The 20,041-nt window shown below is 38.9% G+C and overlaps 1 protein-coding gene across 5 annotated transcripts in view; it reads left to right on the top strand.

Moving 5' to 3' along the window:
- LOC139754644 (uncharacterized) overlaps positions 1–12,355 on the top strand; it is a 367,745-nt gene extending 355,390 nt beyond the window's left edge. For all 5 annotated transcript variants that reach the window (XM_071672165.1, XM_071672161.1, XM_071672163.1 and 2 more), the window contains 2 exons: positions 7,274–7,393; positions 12,217–12,355. In XM_071672165.1, coding sequence (XP_071528266.1) covers positions 7,274–7,379 — 106 coding nt within the window. In that variant the 3' untranslated portion in view covers positions 7,380–7,393; positions 12,217–12,355. The remainder of the gene's footprint in view (positions 1–7,273; positions 7,394–12,216) is intronic.
- Positions 12,356–20,041: the final 7,686 nt, after the last annotated feature.

The raw sequence follows: 20,041 nt of genomic DNA, 5'->3' as shown, positions 1-20,041 counted from the left end.
CATCTAAACATTAACCATGATGGAACTTTGGTTTTGACATTCGAGTATGGAGAGCATTGGTGGTCTTAGTTATGATATTGACTACTTCGTTGTTAAAGACTTGTTGGAAAGCTTCATGTGCAACTCTATGTATTAGATATTCATTAAGATTAGTTCATGAACATTATTGGTGTGATAATTGAGAATTATTCTCAAATGGTTATTGTTTTCTGGGATTGAAGGTTTCAACCCCCACCGGAAAGAGAAGTCAAAACCTAGTTTTGCCAGATGTACTTACATATATTGTAGATTAATTGTGTTGCGTGTGTTACCAGGTAGTCTCAAAAAATATATTGCACTGAATTAGTAAAGTTATTGGTATTGCCCTGGTTATGTTATGACTTAAGAATATACGTCAAAAAATGTACTTTTAAGTGGTTAAGTTACCGTGGTGGCCAGAACGTTATATTCGACATTATTTTCCTTTATTCCACCTCTCTCGGTTGATCTAGGTTTAGGTTGGAAGAGTTGGAAGAAGGAGACTCTGGAGGTTGTGGGTTGGTAAGTTGGATTTGCTTGACAGAGTCCTATATATTTCTTGACTCTTGGAAAGCGATGGGTGTGAACTTTTGCGTGAGTATGGTCGACGTATTGCAAGTAAGAATTGATCCTTTCCATTAGACACACCTACATAATGACATATTCATATGAAAGATGATACTGGTTTTGTGTCGTAGTTGTTTTAGGGTTTGATTGCTTTATCGTTTTGCAGAGGGAAGCCAATGTCATTGCTTCCACAGGTGAAGTGCTTCACCCCTTCTTCTTTCAAGCTGCGTATCCAGGATATGGTATTCTCTAGAGAACAAGAACCGGTACTTATTTCCTCTTTCCAGTGGTTGTGCATATATCTCCACGGTGAAGTGAAGGTTCTATATATATATATATATATATATATATATATATATATATATATATATGTATATGTAACATTACTCACCATACTTGTTCGTTGTTTCCACGTAGCGAGGTAGTACCAGGAACATGCGAACCGCCTCTTTTGCTCACATCTATACACTGGGTCCCGTTGAATGCAGGTGTTGGAAAATGGATCTGCCCCGTGTTCGGGATCCGTTGAGGGGCCTGGGCCTAAGCTTTTGTTTTTCATATCACTCTTAATCTTACGTTAAATGTAAAACGAAAGCCCTCGTACTCACTTCGTCATCGTCAAACATCGCACTTAGCATTTTGCTTTATTTATGAGCTCGTTGTTGTCCTGATTTAGCTTTTTTCAAGTTTTTAAGGAAACGTATTAGAGAGAAAGGACCCTTGGGAACTCCATCTGCCTCTCCTTTTTGGAGAAAATAAGCACATTTGTCCCTCTTATCAAAATTATTATCGGTAAGCTGATAGGAGTACACGGAATGCCTCCTGTCGTAAATCACTCGTATGGAAGTAGCAAATAATGGATGTGATTTCGAGCTACAGATGATATTTGTTGATTATGGATGTGTGCATCTCGTAGCATTGCCATCATCTCAGGCGCCTCTGAGAAATGTTCACTTTAGATAGTCAAACCGTTGCCCCGCCCACTTGTTTGCTGATGTCTACGTCCGTAGGGGTCTTTAGTTGTAACCCTAAGTCATCCGTCAATTGATATTAAAATATGTCATTTATTGTAAGTTTTAAGAGGTGTTTACGTAATTAGAAGAGGAAATTAAGACACCTGTCATGATTTATTGGTTTATAATGACCCACTTGAAGTAAGAGTTCGATGGTGAAACTCTTGGTATGACGAACCACAGTGCAGTACAGCAGGAGGGAATTACATTCTCCTTGAATACCTCATGATACAGTCGAGTCGTGCTGTGTTGCACGGCTGGAATTGTGTCTTCAGATTACATGAAAGATAGGATGCAAATGATTTACATTCAAGACAAGCAGATCAGATAATGTTACAGGAAAGATAAGTGCTGTTTGTGTTTGTTACATCAAGTGTCTTGGGTCAGGAAGTGGTGATTCCAAAACTTGAGTGCAACATCCAGTCTGATGTGGGTCACGTCAGAGGAACCTGTGTCTAACCAATGTTCCGTCACATTCCGTCACAGGCCTATAATGTCACTCGTCTACCAAACGGAGTAATGATTCATGATTAGAAACGATGAAAAAAAAAAATGATGTTTGAAGTGAGAATGATCATCAGGAAAGTAATGAGTATGAAGTTTCTGAAGAAACAGGTGGAATTACTGCTGTGTACTTTCTTCTGTGAACAGTCTGGAGAAAATATTGTGGCGTAAAGTGATGGTGGTAACTAGTAGTATATGTGCAGTTTAACCGGAAATATATTCAGTTCCTGAGTATAGTGTTGATTACTTCGAAAATTACAAAAATTGAATAATAACCTGAAAATACGATTTTTTTTTTTTTTTATTGATGCCTGTATATCAGGTGGTGGAAGCCAGGTAACATTACTTACTGATCAAATGTGTGGCTGTAGGAGATAATGACCTTAAACATCCAGCTTCATCAAAACTACTGTCTCTAAACTGTGTGGCTGCCTTGAAGCTTTTGCTGCCATGAGCAAGCAATCATAAATCACAAAGATATGATAAGATTTTGAATTGTAAATAATATATTTGTTTTGGAATGAATATCAACATTATGGACAATTTTTTCTCATATAGTATGCTTTATTTTCATATACCACATTTCATATACGTAAGTTCATAACCATATTGTGAATGGCAATGTTTACGTGATGTATGAAATTAGTTCATTTTTATGAAAAAGAAATTCAGCCATACTCGCTGACTACTATACACTGAATTGTCATATGCTGCTGCCCTGAACATAAAACTTATGCACTGGTCAGATTACTGTAATCAACGAAACAATTTGAAATTAGATTGTTCTATTTAAAAGAAAAGTGCTGAATATTATAGAACTTGTTCCCATTTCTTTTTTTTACTTTAACGCCACCATTTTTTAGGTATTCTCTTATCATTAATGTGTACATAATGTGTCATGAACATGACATAGTACGTAAATTATTTCTGATTATTTTATGAAAACCATTTCACGACAAGGGTTAATACTGTATGAAAATATGTATTTAGTATATGACAACTCTATTTTTCTAGTATTGTCCTTTTGTTTGAGATGTGGGAGGATTATTTTTCAAAATTTCTTCAAATTTTCCACCTTAATCACAAATTGCTGAGAAGTAAATGTAATGTCCCTGCAGACCTGCACTGCATTCTTTCTTCAATGTTATGTCCGTAAGATCAACCACCTCATACATGAAGGCATATATAAATCAGCTGGCCGATCCTGTAGATCTAGCTAGAATCCACTCAGTTTCCTTCTTAGAAAACTCACTTACCCATGTTCTCATTGGCAAGGCTGAAGGATGAATGACTGTTGGGGAAAATTTATGCATGCCACCTCAGCCACTACCTAGGCTTTATGCGTGACATTGAAATTGAGGCTCGAAACTCCATGCTTAAATATCTGTATAGACTCCAAAGATAACGCCCCGCTCGCATAAATATTCATCTAGACTAGAGGTATCGCTCAGCATGCGTAAATATTCATCTAGACTCTAAAGGTATCTCCCAGCATGCGTAAATATCCATTTAGACTCCAGAGGTATCTCCCAGCACGTGCAAGTGTCCATCTAGACTCCAGAGGTATCTCCCAGCACATGCAAATGTCCATCTGGACTCTAGAGGTATATCGCAGCACGCGCAAATGTCCATCTGGACTCTAGTGGTATCTCCCAGCGCGTGCAAATGTCCATCTAGACTCCAGAGGTATCTTCCAGCACGTGCAAATGTCCATCTGGACACTAGAGGTGTCTCCCAGCATGCGCAAATGTCCATCTGGACTCTAGAGGTATCTCCCAGCACGTGCAAATGTCCATCTGGACTCTAGAGGTATCGCCCAGCACGTGCAGATGTCCATCTGGACTCTAGATGTATCTCCCAGCACGCGCAAATGTCCATCTGGGCTCTAGGGTATCGCCCAGCACTTTTAAATATCCATCAGTCTGGAGGCATGAAGGAGTTGATTTACCCCACATGTTCCCGACTTATCATAGCCCTTCGCAGTATTATTAGCTACTGTGCCTGAAATTGAAAGATGAAATTCCCTCAGTGTTTCTCTAATGTTCAGTACTTTGACATAAAGTAAACAATAGTCAATAAACTAGAATGTTATTAAATGTTATTTAAGAATAGGGAGAGGGGAAGGGTCATAGGTAATGTACAATATATTCATTACTGAAAATGTTGGCAGTGATTGGAATGAGGCTGTTTAGTTAGACTTTACAAATTGACATGGGTTAGTTGCACCTGTGGAACACTTAAGTTTAGTGTGTCTGTCCCCAGGTTTTATTTGTTTGTAGCATCATTTTCAGCATACCTCTAAGTCGCTTACATTTATCCATTTTTGTTTTAAATTTTACTTGTTTTTGAGTTTTACTATACTTTACATGAGTGCTATCAATTCAATTTTTTTTTCTGAATTATTTGGAACCTAAGTACCTATTTTTGAATTGGTGGCTGTCACCCATCATGAATACTGTAAGTCATGGAATAGTTTTTCTTCTGTGTGTGTGAAGAAGAAAAAAAGTAAAACAGAGATTTTGTGTTTGATTGATTTGGAAACATTTGATGTATTTAGTTGCCAACTTGTCCATGTTGTACCTGATTTGTTGCCTTCAAATTGTCCATATGACCGTGGAGTGAGTAGAGTTAAAGTGATGGTTTGCAGTGCCATAATTTGTGGCGTGATTGGATCATTCAGATCAGCTCAGCATATGATTGACAGTTGCAATTTATACTGGCTGGTGGTTAAGGAGGGGGTAATCACTCTCTTCTGTTGCTTGACTTTCCAATGTGAAGTCTTGGATTTGCACAGTTCGCAAGTTCACCATAATAAAAACAAATATGAAAATAGTAAATCCTCGATTTAACGGACCTATGATTTTTTCTGGGGAGATATTATTCACTGAAATAGCTCTTTTTTTTAACTTCAAGTAAAGTGTGTCATTAATGTTTGGTAGTTTATTGTGATATTTTTTTCCCTAGGAATCTTTACTTTTCCTCTCCTTTGTGGTTTGCCTTTCATTTGCCTTCAAGCATGTGAAATGTTCTCTAGAAATATCAGTGTAACCCATAGTTTTTCTTGCGGAGAACTCTTGCTTTCCCCATCCTTTGCTATCCTCCTAACATGATAATGGGTGTTCAGTGGGTTTGGGACTGCCTTTGGCCAACTAGACTGGGTGGCAGCTCCTTTATTCTCTAGGTTGCACCCTGTTGTCTTGCAACCAGTTCAGCTTTTACCATACTATGGATTAGCATAATTTTTCTTCTTTTTTATATATTGTAGTACTATCAAGTTGGAAGAGACTGTTTGTACATATATGATTTTCTTCATTCTTGTTCAGGATATAGCACCAGACACAGACCAAGAAAGGCTCCATTCACTGACATTCATTCTCTAGCTATAATTGCAATGCACACAATGATGATAATGATGATAATGATAATGATAATAATTTATTATTATTATTATTATTATTATTATTATTATTATTATTATTATAATACAACCCCAGGACTCATTCCATAAAGGAAGTCCTGAGTCTGTAACCCAAGTGCTTCCCAACCAGGCGCTCTTACAGGGACAGGGACAGGTAGCAGGGACAGGATGGACTCCTTTGAAGCTAGAAGTTGTATGGTGAGACTACTCTCTTTCAGCAAGTGACAGTGATGCAGCCATGCAAAAGGTGACATTTTCACTCAATGTACCCTCGGGCGGGCAGTGTCCATTAATAGCTGTCAACATACATACAGCTTTATGTGTAGGAGCAGTTGCAACTGAAGCTCAGTCCTTTGATTGTAACCAGATTTACTATGTCATCTGCTCTACATTATCTATGGAAATTTTCCCACAGTAAGCAAATTTTCGTGGTTTATTAACACTAGACACCCCACAATAGGACATAAAACCTTGATGCTAAAGACTCCATCCTCTGTTCCCTAGCATTTTGCAGTATCGTGACGTGATAGGCCTTTTTTTTTTTTTTTTTTTTTTTTTTTTTTTTTTTTTTTTGAAATAGCACTTGTAACTTTTTTAACACTGAGACGAGATTTGGAGAGCATTTGACAGATGACTTTTTATGGTGCATTAGGATTCAACTCAAGACAATCCCTCTTTGATTACTCTGTGTCAGATGTGTGCTAGCAATACTGTGCTTCATATAAGAATACCCCCAAATAACTCCTTTACTCATGTTTTGTTGTGGCTCTGTTGGGAACTGTGGAATAATATTTCAGTTACTTTTCTGATGAGACCAATTGCTTCTTTACTGCACCCATAGTGAGAAGTTTCTAAAGTCAACAAAAATTTACATCTAAAAGTTTTTGTGACAATTCAGCTCCCCAGTGTTTTCATCTGAAAACATTTTCCTTATACCCTTGATCTCCATAAGAAGAGTTAGAGATTTATGTGCTGTGTCTTTTTGTGGACAGTCTGTTATAGGTTACAATAAACCAAAAACCTTATTATTTGCTGAAATGAAACTTTTGAATGTAGAAATAGTCATCATGTAGAAATAGTCATGTAGAATGTAGAAATAGTCATCAACTCTTGAGGGATATTGCCAAGATAGCTTCTTTTAGAAAATTTTGGACTTATCCAGAAACTTTTTTGGGGGGTTGCATTGTACTCCTTGGAGCCTTGAAGCCTCATTTGACAAGTGATATCTCTATGTAGATTAAGAAACTATTTTTTGTTTTTGTTTAGGGTTAGTCTGGGTTTATGCAAGAACACACAATGCCAGGAAGTTGGCCTATTAATTAGCCTTTCTTGGAAATCTTTCATGAAAAAAATGACACAAAGGGGTCATTAGCAGGTTTCTACTAATCTGTGACCTGTAAATCACAAATCAGTGGGCTGATGATGTCATCTGTGTGGCAATCTCTGATTGGCTGGGATCCAGTGAGTGAGTACCTGCTTTTAAGTCAGAAGGATGGCAGTGGGTGTGGAAGTCAGTGTTCCCATCAGAAAGACATAGGGTTAGAAGGCCTTAAACCAAGTATTTATAGAAGCATTGGAAGGTCTAATTCCAAGTATTTCTAGAGAATGTCTCTCATACGTGCAGGGCACTGCCTTGGAAAGAAATGTTTTTCAAAATTAAGGAGTACTATTACAACAGTGAAACTGTATATGTTATTTCATTATCATGATAGTTGATTTTAGATGCCTTTTTGATAATTTCATCTTTCCTTAGATGTGTATCAAGAGATGGAACCACATGTGGTGGGCGACATCACGTCCTAGGCTTGGCAGTTCATCAGAAATTAATTCGCCAGACCCCAGACGACCAACAGTGTTGAGACCACCTCGCCAGGTAGACACTAATACTTTTGATTCCATTAGCTTTTCCTCATGAAATAGTTTGTGATACTTTTTTTGTGGAGTAGGTAAAGTTTTGAGGTGTATAAACCTTTTATATTTCCTGTTGGAAATTTGTGATTAATTTCTTATGTGATCAGAATGGTTCATTATTGAGTGAGAGTCATTGAGAAATTAAATTGCTTTTCACTCAGTGATCCTTTGCTTTTTTGATTAATTTCTAACATTTTTTTAACAATTTCTTATCTGTTTAAAGATTTTTGCTCTGCATAGTATTGTAATACAATACAGAAATATGTAAAATAGCTCTGTCATGTGATAATTTATTTAACTTCACTAATTGTTGAGCAGTATTGCGCTGTCTTTCTGAAGTTAAACAGGATTTGGTTTGAAGGTGTATAAACAAGGTATTGCAAATTTTTAAAGTACGAAAATATGACACTTCAGGATTGTTGTAGAATTGACCAAAATTGAATTTTTATCCAGTTTTGATATCTTTGATAAGTAGTATCAAGAGAAAACTAGATCTCAACCCTTTTCCTAAAGGCAAAGTATTTACCACTTTTCATATTGGTATGGGGCCAGTCTTTTGTTTTTTATCTGGCACTTTTAAATGATCATAATTTTGAGACAGATCTTTATAGCACTATCCATGTTAGGAAAAATAACTAGGACATTATCAGTTAGGCCATTGCAGTTAAAGTATTCCAATCAGCATTCCTCTTTCTTCATATACAAAAAGGAGTTACGATAAGAATAGTAGCTCATCACCAAAGATGATATTTAGAACATGCTTGTTCTGTCCACCAATTTATTTGCAACATTTCCAGTAGAGTCAGGGACCATCAATGAAAAATTTATAAAAAACAGAACCAGATCACATACTTCTCTGAAGGCTGCATACCCACTGTTCCAGGCATACCAAAAGCCTGTTGATGCACTGCTGAAAGGCTTTAGTATAAACAACCTCCTTGGCTGTCAGTTTGGCTTTAGCTTCTGCATCACCATAGTCAAGTGACTGATATTACTTACAGGTACACCTCCGATTTTCTGGTACTCTTGGTTTCAAAGCCTGGCCGGATTAACCATTTTGCTGGACCAACCGTAATCACATAATATTTCGTCAACACACCTCTTACCCACTAATTATACTTCTCCCATGTGTCAAAAGTATACCATGGACTACTAGAAATTTAAATTAAACAAATATTAAATGTTTGAGCGCCCTAAGATGCTCAGATTGTTTGAATCCTGTAGGGTCTTCTTCATCTTCTGTTGGCGTTTTCCTAGGTGTGCATTGCCACAATACTAGAGTTTCGTCTGCATTATACACCTGCTCAGGACTGAGATGGTCGTCAGCTACGAGTTTCACAAATTCATCCACATACTCGGTACCTCCTTCGTGGTTTGCAGACCACTTTTCCCCGCACACTTTATTCATGGAAATTCCATGATGCTTCTTGAATCTTTGAAGCCATCCTGGCAAGTCCACTCCATGACTCCGATGCTGTTGAATCCATTACATCAACGCTCGATCGTGCTCAGTACTCTTACCATCTTTCATAGTTTTTCTAATTGTCATTTACTTCTTGGAATTGCTGTCTGCATAGAATTTCAATATTTTCTCCCTTTGCTTTATATCATAAACAGTTGATGAACCAATACTGTAGATGTCACACAGCTTACACTCCGAAACACTACAGTCCATTTTTCCAACAGTTCTACTTCATCTTGAATTGATATGGACTCGTGCTTACGATTGACGCCACAACTGATACTTTCTTATGTCTTAGAAGCCATAGCTAGGGTGAAATTTAAGCAAAATAAGCTAAGAATCTTACAGAATTGTGGTATCACCACCAACAAGTGCAGTGTAAAGAATGTAAATAAGCATGCGCAACGCCATCTGTGGCTGCCCAGTAAACTAGTCTGGTGGCTGCGGTAATTTCAAGTTCCTCGTGTAATTTTGTCTGGACTAAAGGTGCCAAACCATCAGTTGCCGGAAATTCGGTGGTGTATCTGTATTACAATGACATTTTCAAAACCATTCCACAATGTACTCTTTTGTTTTTAAGGAAGAATTTGCCAACTTCAAATTCATTAAATGTATCAAGGTGTTTGAATAACCAACTGTAGCTTTAAAGTTGTAGTTTTGCTGCTGCTGTTTAAGTGCTCAAAGATAAGATTCCAGCATTCTGCAAAAATTCCTGTCTCAGATTCACTCATTTGATCACTGAATGTTCTGTTGAATTGTTCAACAATGAAAATAATCCAAAACTTTTTACATGTATCTCTGTTTAAGAGTCATGTATTACTCTCTGTTCAGTTTCAGAATACCACAATTCAGCCCTCTAATAACATAAACTTATTGAACGTAACTAGAATCTCCACCCTATCCTAAAAGCCTCAGATAATCAACATCACAAAATCTGCTTCCCAAAGTTAGGGGTGTTGTATAGGAACCATAAGAATTTTCCTTGTGAGCAGTTTCTTCATATCTACAGTGGTTTTATACACTCTTGTTTGGAGTACTGCACACACATCTGGGATGGCTCTTCCACCAGTTTATTAACTAGACTGGAATCAAAAGCCTTCCATCTCATTTTCATGGCATCTCCTTTCTTCAACCATCTCATTAATTCTCTTGGCATCACCTTTCTTCAACCATCTCATTCTTTATGCCTTAATGTTTCAGGTCTCTGTATTTTCTACTGGTATTATTTTGTCCACTGTTCTCATAAGTTGTCTTCATCATATGTCCCCATTCCCAAGGCTTGGACACTGGGTATGCTTCTGGCAGCATCTTCCCACAATTTCTGTATGGGAGACTGGACACTCATCAATTTACCATTATGATACCTCCTTCCTCTCTTGAACGGCAAAGCCTTGGAATTATCCTGTTCCTTTTTCTTTTTATCATGCCCACCTCATGTAAACTTCATATCTTTTATAGTCAGACAGTCAGATCTGTAAATCTGTGAAGCCCTAATTGATTTGTAATCTATTTTTCTCTATATTTCCTTCGCCCAAGATGGCCATTGATGAGGGAATGTTTTGCCCATGCTATATCATTTAGTATAAACAGCATACAAACTTGTATTGGATTACTATAATCCAAGATCCTTTGACAGGCATTATCATTATGAGTGTTAAACTGGATATATTGGACTTATATCACAGTTTTAGTTACATTGGCAGTATGCGCTTTTTTTTTTTCTTTGTAGCCAAAAGACACATAAGGCATTACTTTTAAATTAGTTGTGTAAGTATTTGAACTTATATTTTTTATATTATGGGCATAGATATGGAAATATGAATAATAGGGATCAACCAATAAGTGTCTCTTAAGTGTTTAGATAGACTCTTATTGTCTTTTGAAGCAACATTGCTGGAGACCTGGAATTTGGACTAATGTAAAAGCCAGGAAAGTTCTCGCATAAGGAAGCATGTGAAAATTGTGATGTGCTTCCCAACACTCTGTAACACCTTAATCACAGCCAGAGGCTCTTCCATCCAGAGTCTGTTTTTTGCAATTTGCATTAGATTTCAGAAGAATTTTTGTAAAATTTATTTGTGTATGGCAATCATTTAATATATTGATAGAATGGCAAAATGCTATACAGTTGCTTTATACAAATAAGAGAACAAATTACAGTGGAATGTGTAGGTGTTATACTAAGATTTTTTGGATGATATGAATATATATAGTACTCTGCTGAATGAAAACTGTCAAAATTGTCAAATTTTCCTAAAGAAGATTATTAGATTTGTTTTTCATCTTTTGCTGGTGTTACATGAAATTTTTGCTGATATACAGTACTGTATTGTACGGACTGTTCATTCGAAAATGTGGCTTAATAAAACCTACATGTTACCATGTACTGTAACTGAAATTAGAATCCTGCAAAAATCAAAATTATGATGTTAAAATATCTTATTAGATTAGGAAGAACATAGATAACTTCTGCTTTTGGGCATGTAACATTTAAGGTCAGCTCTATTTTTTCATATGTAATTCAACAGATTCATGGTGTCTTAAAGTAATGGGATCCTCATCTTGGCTGGGTTGGGTAACAGGTATCATTAAGCTTTAGAGAAGGGAAGATATCTTAATGGTCATGTTAGTGTTGTATGAGCTGTTTGCCATACTGTGACGGTCAGAGTCACACACAGTTGTAGAATGTTTTATGATCCAACCTCATATCTAGTGTTGTAGGTGGTGCCAGGATGCATGGGTTAGGGCTAGTGAAGGCGTTGGTGTGAAGCCTTACAGGAGTGATGGAAGTAAACAGTCAGTATTTATTGCTGTCATCACATTCTTCTGTAATTGAAACAAAAATGTTTAAAATGTTCAAAAATATGCATAGGAAACTTGTGATAATGTGTGTCAGAGTATTGAGGGTTGTAATTTATTAGATTTTTTAGGATTCTGATTTTTTTCATAATTTGGTGAACCTTATTTGTGTTTTTCCATTAGTGTCATGGGTATTACATACATACATTACAGCTGTAATGCAATGTTACTTTGAAAATAAGAATTTCACTCCTTGACTCAGGCAAAGATCTGCTCTATTTTTCTTGAACATGTCAGTCTTATAGCTAGGTCTACACCTTATCTCATTTTTTCATATATTATGTGTTTGATTGTATGGCTTCTTCAGTATTTTATTTTCATCATATATGTTTTATTTGATCCCATGGCTTCCTCAGTATTTTCTCAACAGAATAAATATATGATAACTTATATGTTGGGGAAACCAAATCTTTTGTAAAGAAAAATAATCTGTTGGTGATTTGCTGCATATGTATTTTCCTTAGGGTGGTGTGTTGGAGGTTGAGGGAGGAGGTGTGTGTCTTGATCGCACATCTTACCACTATATGTGCCAGGATGTGACTGCCCTTAAAACAATGTTGCTTCGTCTTAGAAGAATCCTACAAGCTGCAGAAACCATTAACCCATTTGATGCCAATTTGAGGGTATGTGATTTTTTCATTGTGCAGTATTTGGAAGATAGTTATTAAATATTTTTGAGTTATGGTTTGATAAATTTTGTTTATGGAAAGAAATATATGAGGTATTATTAATTGTTAAGCGAACATACATTATATCTAGACGTATTTTATATGTATCCCTGGGGATAGGGGAGAAAGGATGCCTTCTCCATGTTCACTGCATGTTGTAAAAGGCAACCAAAGGGGGCAGGAGCAGAGGCTGGAAAACCTTCCCTTCTTGTATTTCAGTTTCTAAAAGATTAAACAGAAGTAGCCGGGTGAGAAATGCTCATCCTCCTCAAAGGCTCAGACTGGGATGTCACAATGTATGTGGATGTAACCAAGATGAGAAAAAAGGAGAGATAGGTATTATGTTTGAGGAAAGAAACCTGGATGTTCTGACTGAATGAAACAAAGCTCAAGGATAAAGAGGAAGAATGGTTTTGAGGTGTCTTGTGAGTAAAGTCAGGTTGGTGAGAAGACAAGAGCTAAGGAAGAAGTACTACACCTGAAGCAGTTGTGGGAGTGTGTGTTAGGGTGTAAGGAAGGAAATTTTAGATTGATGTAGGTCAACCTGAAAGTGGGTGTGAGATGGGTGATTATTGGTGCTTATGCACCTGACCAGGAGAAGATCATGAGAGACAAATATTTTGGAAGCAGCTGAGTGAGTGTGTCAGCGGTTTTGATGTAAATGCAAAGTTAAGTAATGTGGCAGTTGAGGATATAGTTGGGATGCATGTGTTATTCAGTGACATTAATGGAAATTGTGTATAGCTTGTGGAGTTGTATGCTGAAAAAAGTCTGGTGATTGGGAGTATCTGGTTTAGAAAGAGAAATACACACAAGTATATGTATATGGGGGACTAGAAACCCTCCTCTCCTTGTATTTTAACTTTCTATGAGGGAAAACAGAAGGAGTCACACGGGGAGTGCTCATCCTCCTCGAAGGCTCAGATTAGGGTGTCTAGATGTGTGTGGATGTAACCAGGATGAGAAAAAAGGAGGAAAGGAACCTGGATGTTTTGGCTCTTAGTGAAACGAAGCTCAAAGGGAAAGGAGAAGTGTGGTTTGGGAATGTTTTGAGAGTAAAGTCAGGGGTTTGTGAGAGGACAAGAGCAAGGGAAGGAGTAGCACTACTCCTGAGATAGGAGTGGTGGGAGTATGTGATAAGAGTGTAAGAAAGTAAACTAGATTGATTTGGGTAAAAGTGAAAGTGGATAGAGAGAGATGGATGATTATAGTTGCCGATGCACTTGGGCATAAGAAGAAAGAGCATGAGAGGCAAGTGTTTTGATTTGGGTAAAAGTGAAAGTGGATAGAGAGAGATGGATGATTATAGTTGCCGATGCACTTGGGCATAAGAAGAAAGAGCATGAGAGGCAAGTGTTTTGGGAGTAGCTGAGTGAGTGTGTTAGTAGTTTTGGTGCATGAGACTGGGTTATAGTGATGGGTGATTTGAATGCAAAAGTGAATAATGTGGCAGTTGAGGGAATAATTGGTGTACATGGGGTGTTCAGTGTTGTAAATGGAAATGGTGAAGAGCTTGTAGATTAGTGCACTGAAAAAGGACTGGTGATTGGGAATACCTGGTTTAGAAAGAGAGATATACATAAGTATACGTTTGTAATTAGGATAGATGGCCAGAGAGCATTATTGGATTATGTGTTAATTGATAGGCACTTGAAAGAGAGACTTTTGGATGTTAATGTGCTGAGAGGTGCAACTCCAGGGATGTCTGATCATTGTCTTCTGGAGGCGAAGGTGAAGATTTGTAGAGGTTTTCAGAAAAGAAGAGAGAATGTTGGGGTGAAGAGAGTGGTGAGAGTAAGAGAGCTTGGGAAGGAGATTTATGTGAGGAAGTACCAGGAGAGACTGAGTGCAGAATGGAAAAAGGTGAGAGCAAAGGATGTTAGGGGAGTGGGGGAGGAATGGGATGTAATTAGGGAAGCAGTGATGGCTTGCGCAAAAGATGCTTGTGGCATGAGAAGCGTGGGAGGTGGGCAGATTAGAAAGGGTAGTGAGTGGTGGGATGAAGAAGTAAGATTAGTAGTGAAAGAGAAGAGAGAAGCATTTGGACTATTTTTGCATGGGAGATAGTGCACATGACTGGGAAATGTATAAAAGAAAGAGGCAGGAGGTCAAGAGAAAGGTATTAGAGGTGAAAAAGAGGGCAAGTGAGAGTTGGGGTGAGAGAGTATCATTTAATTATAGGAAGAATAAAAATCCTGGGAGCCTTGAAGAATGTGTGGAAGTCGAGAACATTATCTCGGAAAGCAAAAATGGGTATGTTTGAAGGAATAGTGGTTCCAACAATTTTGTATGGTTGCGAGGTGTGGGCTATGGATAGAGTTGTGCGCAGGAGGATGGATGTGCTGGAAATGAGATGTTTGAGGACAATGTGTGGTGTGAGGTGGTTTGATTGAGTAAGTAATGTAAGGGTAAGAGAGATGTGTGGAAATAAAAAGAGCATGGTTGAGAGAGCAGAAGAGGGTGTTTTGAAATGGTTTGGGCACATGGAGAGAATGAGTGAGGAAAGATTGACCAAAAGGATATATGTGTCGGAGGTGGAGGGAACGAGGAGAAGTGGGAGACCAAATTGGAGGTGGAAAGATGGAGTGAAAAAGATTTTGTGTGATCGGGGCCTGAACATGCAGGAGGGTGAAAGGAGGGCAAGGAATAGAGTGAATTGGAGCGATGTGGTATACCAGGGTTGACGTGCTGTCGGTGGAGTGAATCATGGCATGTGAAGCGTCTGGGGTAAACCATGGAAAGCTGTGTAGGTATATATATTTGCGTGTGTGGACTTGTATGTATATACATGTGTATGGGGGTGGGTTGGGCCATTTCTTTCGTCTGTTTCCTTGCGCTACCTCGCAAACACGGGGGACAGCGGCAAAAAAAAAAAGAAAAAAGTTTTGGATGGAGGCAAATAAAATGCGTAAGACAAGAGAACAAATGGGAACATCGGTGAAGGGGGCTAATGAGCAGGTAGTAACAAGTAGTGGTGATGTGAGAAGGAGATGGAGTGAGTATTTTGAAGGTTTGTTGAATATGTTAGATGATAGTGTGGCAGATATAGGGTGTTTTGGTCGAGGTGGTGTGCAAAGTGAGAGGGTTTGGGAGAATGATTTGGTGAACAGAGAAGAGGTAGTAAAAGCTTTGCGGGAGATGAAAGGTTTGGGAGAATGATTTGGTAAACAGAGAAGAGGTATTGAAAGCTTTGTGGGAGATGAAAGCCAGCAAGGGAACGGGTTTGGATGGTATTGCTCTGGAATTCATTAAAAAAGGGGGTGACTGTGTTATTTATTGGTTGGTGAGGATATTTAAGGTATGTATGATTCATGGTGAGGTGCCTGGGGATTGGCGGAATGCATGCATAGTGCCATTGTACAAAGGCAAAGGGGATAAAGGTGAGTGCTCAAATTGCAGAGGTATAAGTTTGTTGAGTATTGTTGGGAAATTATATGGGGGGGTATTGATTGAGAAGATGAAAGCATGTACAGAGCATCAGATTGGGGAAGAGCAGTGTGGTTTCAGAAGTGGATGTGTGAATCAGGTGTTTGCTTTGAAGAATGTATGTGAGAAATACTTAGAAAAACAAATGGATTTGTATGTAGCATTTATGGATCTGGAGAAGGCATATGATAGAGTTGATAGAGATGCTCTGTGGAAGGTATTAAGAATATATGGTGTGGGAGGCAAGTTGATAGAAGCAGTGAAAAGTTTTTATCAAGGATGTAAGGCATGTGTACGAGTAGGAAGAGAGGAAAGTGATTGGTTCTCAGTGAATGTAGGTTTGTGGCAGGGATGCATGATGTCTCCATGGTTGTTTAATTTGTTTATGGATGGGGTTGTTAGGGAGGTGAATGCAAGAGTTCTGGAGAGAGGGGCAAATATGCAGTCTGTTGTGGATGAGAGAGCTTGGGAAGTGAGTCATTTGTCATTCGCTGATGATACAGCGCTGGTGGGTGATTCATGTGAGAAATTGCAGAAGCTGGTGACTGAGTTTGGTAAAGTGTGTGAAAGAAGAAAGCTGAGAGTCAATGTGAATAAGAGCAAGGTTATTAGGTACAGTAGGGTTTGAGGGACAAGTCAATTGGAAGGTAAGTTTGAATGGAGAAAAACTGGAGGAAGTGAAGTGTTTTAGATATCTGGGAGTGGATTTGTCAGCGGATGGAACCATGGAAGCGGAAGTGAGTCACAGGGTGGGGGAGTTGGCGAAGGTTCTGGGAGTGTTGAAGAATGTGTGGAAGGCGAGAACATTATCTCGGAAAGCAGAAATGGGTATGGTTGAAGGAAAAGCGATACCAATAATGTTATATGGTTGCGAGGCATGGGCTATAGATAGAGTTATGCGGAAGAGGGTGGATGTGTTGGAAATGAGATGTTTGAGGACAGTATGTGGTGTGAGGTGGTTTGATTGAGTAAGTAATGAAAGGGTAAGAGAGATGTGTGGAAATAAAAAGAGTGTGCTCGAGAGAGCAGAAGAGGATGTTTTGAAATGGCTTGGTTACATGGAGAGAATGAGTGAGGAAAGCTTGATAAAGAGGATATATGTGTCAGAGGTGGAGGGAGCGAGGAGAAATGGGAGACCAAACTGGAGGTGGAAAGATGGAGTGAATAAGATTTTTGAGCGATTGGCTGGAGTGAATAAGATTTTTGAGCGATTGGGGCCTGAACATGCAGGAGGATGAAAGGCATGCAAGGAACAAAGTGAATTGGAACAATGTGGTATACCAGGGTCGACATGCTGTCAAGGGATTGAATGAGGGCCTGTGAAGCATCTGGGGTAAATAATGGAAAGTTTTGTGGGGCCTGGATGTGGAAAGGGAGCTGTGGTTTCCGTGCATTATACATGACAGCTAGAGACTGAGTGTGAACGAATGTGTCCTTCGTTGTCTTATCCTAGCGCTACCTCGCGCGCATGCGTGGGGAGGGGTTGTCATTTCATGTGTGGCAGGGTGGCGACGGGAATGAATAAACGCAGCAGGTATGAATTATGTACATGTGTGTATATGTATATGTCTGTGTATGTATATATATGTATACGTTGAAATGTATAGGTATGTATATGTGCGTGTGTGGACGTTTATGTATATACATGTGTACGTGGGTGGGTTGAGCCATTCTTTCGTCTGTTTCCTAGTTCTACCTCGCTAATGCGGGAAATAGTAACAAAGTATACTAAATGAATAAATAAATAATATGTATGTGAGTAGGAGAAATGGTCAACGGGCATTATTGAATTGCATATTAATTTGTAGGCATGTAAAAAAGTGACTTTTGTATGTAAATGTGCTGAGAGGGGCAGCTTGTGGGATGTCTGATCACTATCTTGTGGAGGCAAAAGTGAAGAGTTGTAAAGGTTTTTGAAAAAGAGGAAAGTGTCAGGAAGAGGAGAGTGGTGAGAGTAAGTGAGCTTGTGTGAAGAAATGCTAGGAGAGTTTCAGGTGTAGAATGGCTAAAGGTGAGAGTAAAAAAAGCAATGGGAGTTGGGGAGGAATGGGAGGTATTTATGGAAGTAGTGATGGCATGTGTAAAAGATGTATGTAGCATACAAAAGGTGGGAGGTGGGCAAATTAGAGAGGGTAGTGAGTGAAGGGATGAAGAAAATTTTCTAGTGGAAGAGAAAAGAAAGGCATTTGGGTTGTACTTACAGGGAAGGAGTGCAAATTATTGCAAGATGTATAAGAGAAAGTGGCAGGAGGTCAAGAGAAAGGTGCAGGGGTTGAAAAAAGTGGGCAAATGAGAATTGGGGTGAGAGAGTATCATTAAACTTTTGGGAAAAATGAGGTGATGTTTTGGTAAAGAATGTGCAAAACACAAGAACAGATGGGAACATCAGTGAAGGGAGCAAAAGGGGAAGTGATAACAGGTAGTGATGAAGTGAGGAAGAGATGGAATAAGTATTTTGAAGGATTGCTGAATGTGCTTGGTGATAGTTTGGCAGGTTGGTATGCAGAGTGAGTGAGTCAGAGAGAGTGGTTTGGCAAAGAAAGAAGTGGTGAAAGCATTGCAGAAGATGAAATCCAGTAAGGCAGTAGGAGTGGATGGAATTGCAGTTGAATTTATTAAGAAAGGGGATGACTGTGTTGTTGATTGGTTGGTAAGGATATTCATTGTATGTATGGGTCATGTTGAAGGACCTGAAGATTGGCGGAATGCATGCCTAGTGCCACTGTACAAAGGCTGAAGGGACAAAGATGAGTGTTCAAACTACAGAGGCATAAGTTTGTTGAGTATTCCTGGAAACTTTATGGGAGGATATTGATTGAGAGGGTGAAGGCATGTACAGAAACATCAGACTGGGGAGGAGCAGTGTGGTTTCAGCAGTGGTAGAGTAAGTGGGGATTAGGTGTTTACTTTGAAGAATGTATGTTAGAAATACTCAGAAAAACAGATGGATTTGTATGTAGCATTTATGGATCTGGAGAAGCCATATGATGAAGTTGATAGAGATGCTTTATAGAAAGTCTTAAGAATATATGGTGTAGGAGGTAAGCTGCTAAAAGCAGGAGAAGTTTTTATTGAGGGTGTAAGGCACATGTATGAGTAGTAAGAGAGGAGAATGATTGGTTCCCAGTGAAGGTCAGCGTGCGGCAGGGGTGTGCAGTGTTCCCATGGTTGTTTAATTTGTCTATGGATGGAGTGGTTAGGAAGGTAAATGCAAGAGTTTTGGAGGAAGGGGCAAGTATGCAGTCTGTTGGGGATGAGAGGGCCTAGGAAGTGAGTCAATTGTTATTCGCCAACGATATACCACTGGTGGTTGATTCGAGTGAGAAAATGCAGAAGTTGGTGACTGAGTTTGGATTTGAATAAGAGCAAGGTTATAGTTCAGCAGGGTTGAGGGACAAGTAGTTGGGATGTAAGTTTGAATGGAGAAAAATTGGAAATGAAGTGTTTTTGATAAGTGGGAGTGGGCTTGGCAGCAAATGGAACCATGGAAGCAGAAGTTAGTCAGAGGGTGAGTGTGGGGGCAAAGGTTCTGGGAGCAATGAAGAATGTGCTTGAAAGAGAAAACATTGTCATTGAGCAAAAATGGGTATGTTTGAAGGAATAGTATTTCCAACAATATTATATGGTTGTGAGGCATGGGCTATAGATGGGGTTGCATGGAAGAGGGTGGATGTTTTGGAAGTTAGATGTTTGGGGAGAATATGTGGTATGAGGTGGTTTGAGTGAATAAAGAATGAAAGGGTAAGAGAGATGTGTGGTAATAAAAAGTTTGGTTGAGAGAGCAGAAGAGGTTGTGTTGAAATGGTTTGGACATATAAAACAAATGAGTGAGGGAAGGTTGACAAGGAGGATATATATATGTCAGAGGTGGAGGGATCAAGAAGTGGGAGACCAGGTTTGAGGCGGAAGGATGGAGTGAAAAAGATTTTGAGCAATCAGGACCTGAACATGTAGGAGGGTGAAAGGCATGCATGGAATAGAGTGAATTGGAACGATGTGGTATACTGGGATCGACATTCTGTCATTGGACTGAAACAGAGCATGTGAAATGTCGGGTAAACCATGAAAAAGTCTGTGGAGCCCGGATGTGGATAGGGAGCTGTGGTTTTGGCGCATTACAAATGACAACTAGAGACTGAGTGTGAATGAATGTGGCCTTTTTTGTTTGTTTTCTTGGCGCTACCTTGCTAAAGCA

This window comes from Panulirus ornatus, chromosome 17 (genome assembly GCF_036320965.1).
Source record: "Panulirus ornatus isolate Po-2019 chromosome 17, ASM3632096v1, whole genome shotgun sequence".
NCBI classification, from domain to species: Eukaryota; Metazoa; Arthropoda; class Malacostraca; order Decapoda; family Palinuridae; genus Panulirus; species Panulirus ornatus.
The sequence above is the reverse complement of the archived record's forward strand: the minus strand, read 5'-3'. Positions and strand labels throughout refer to the sequence as shown.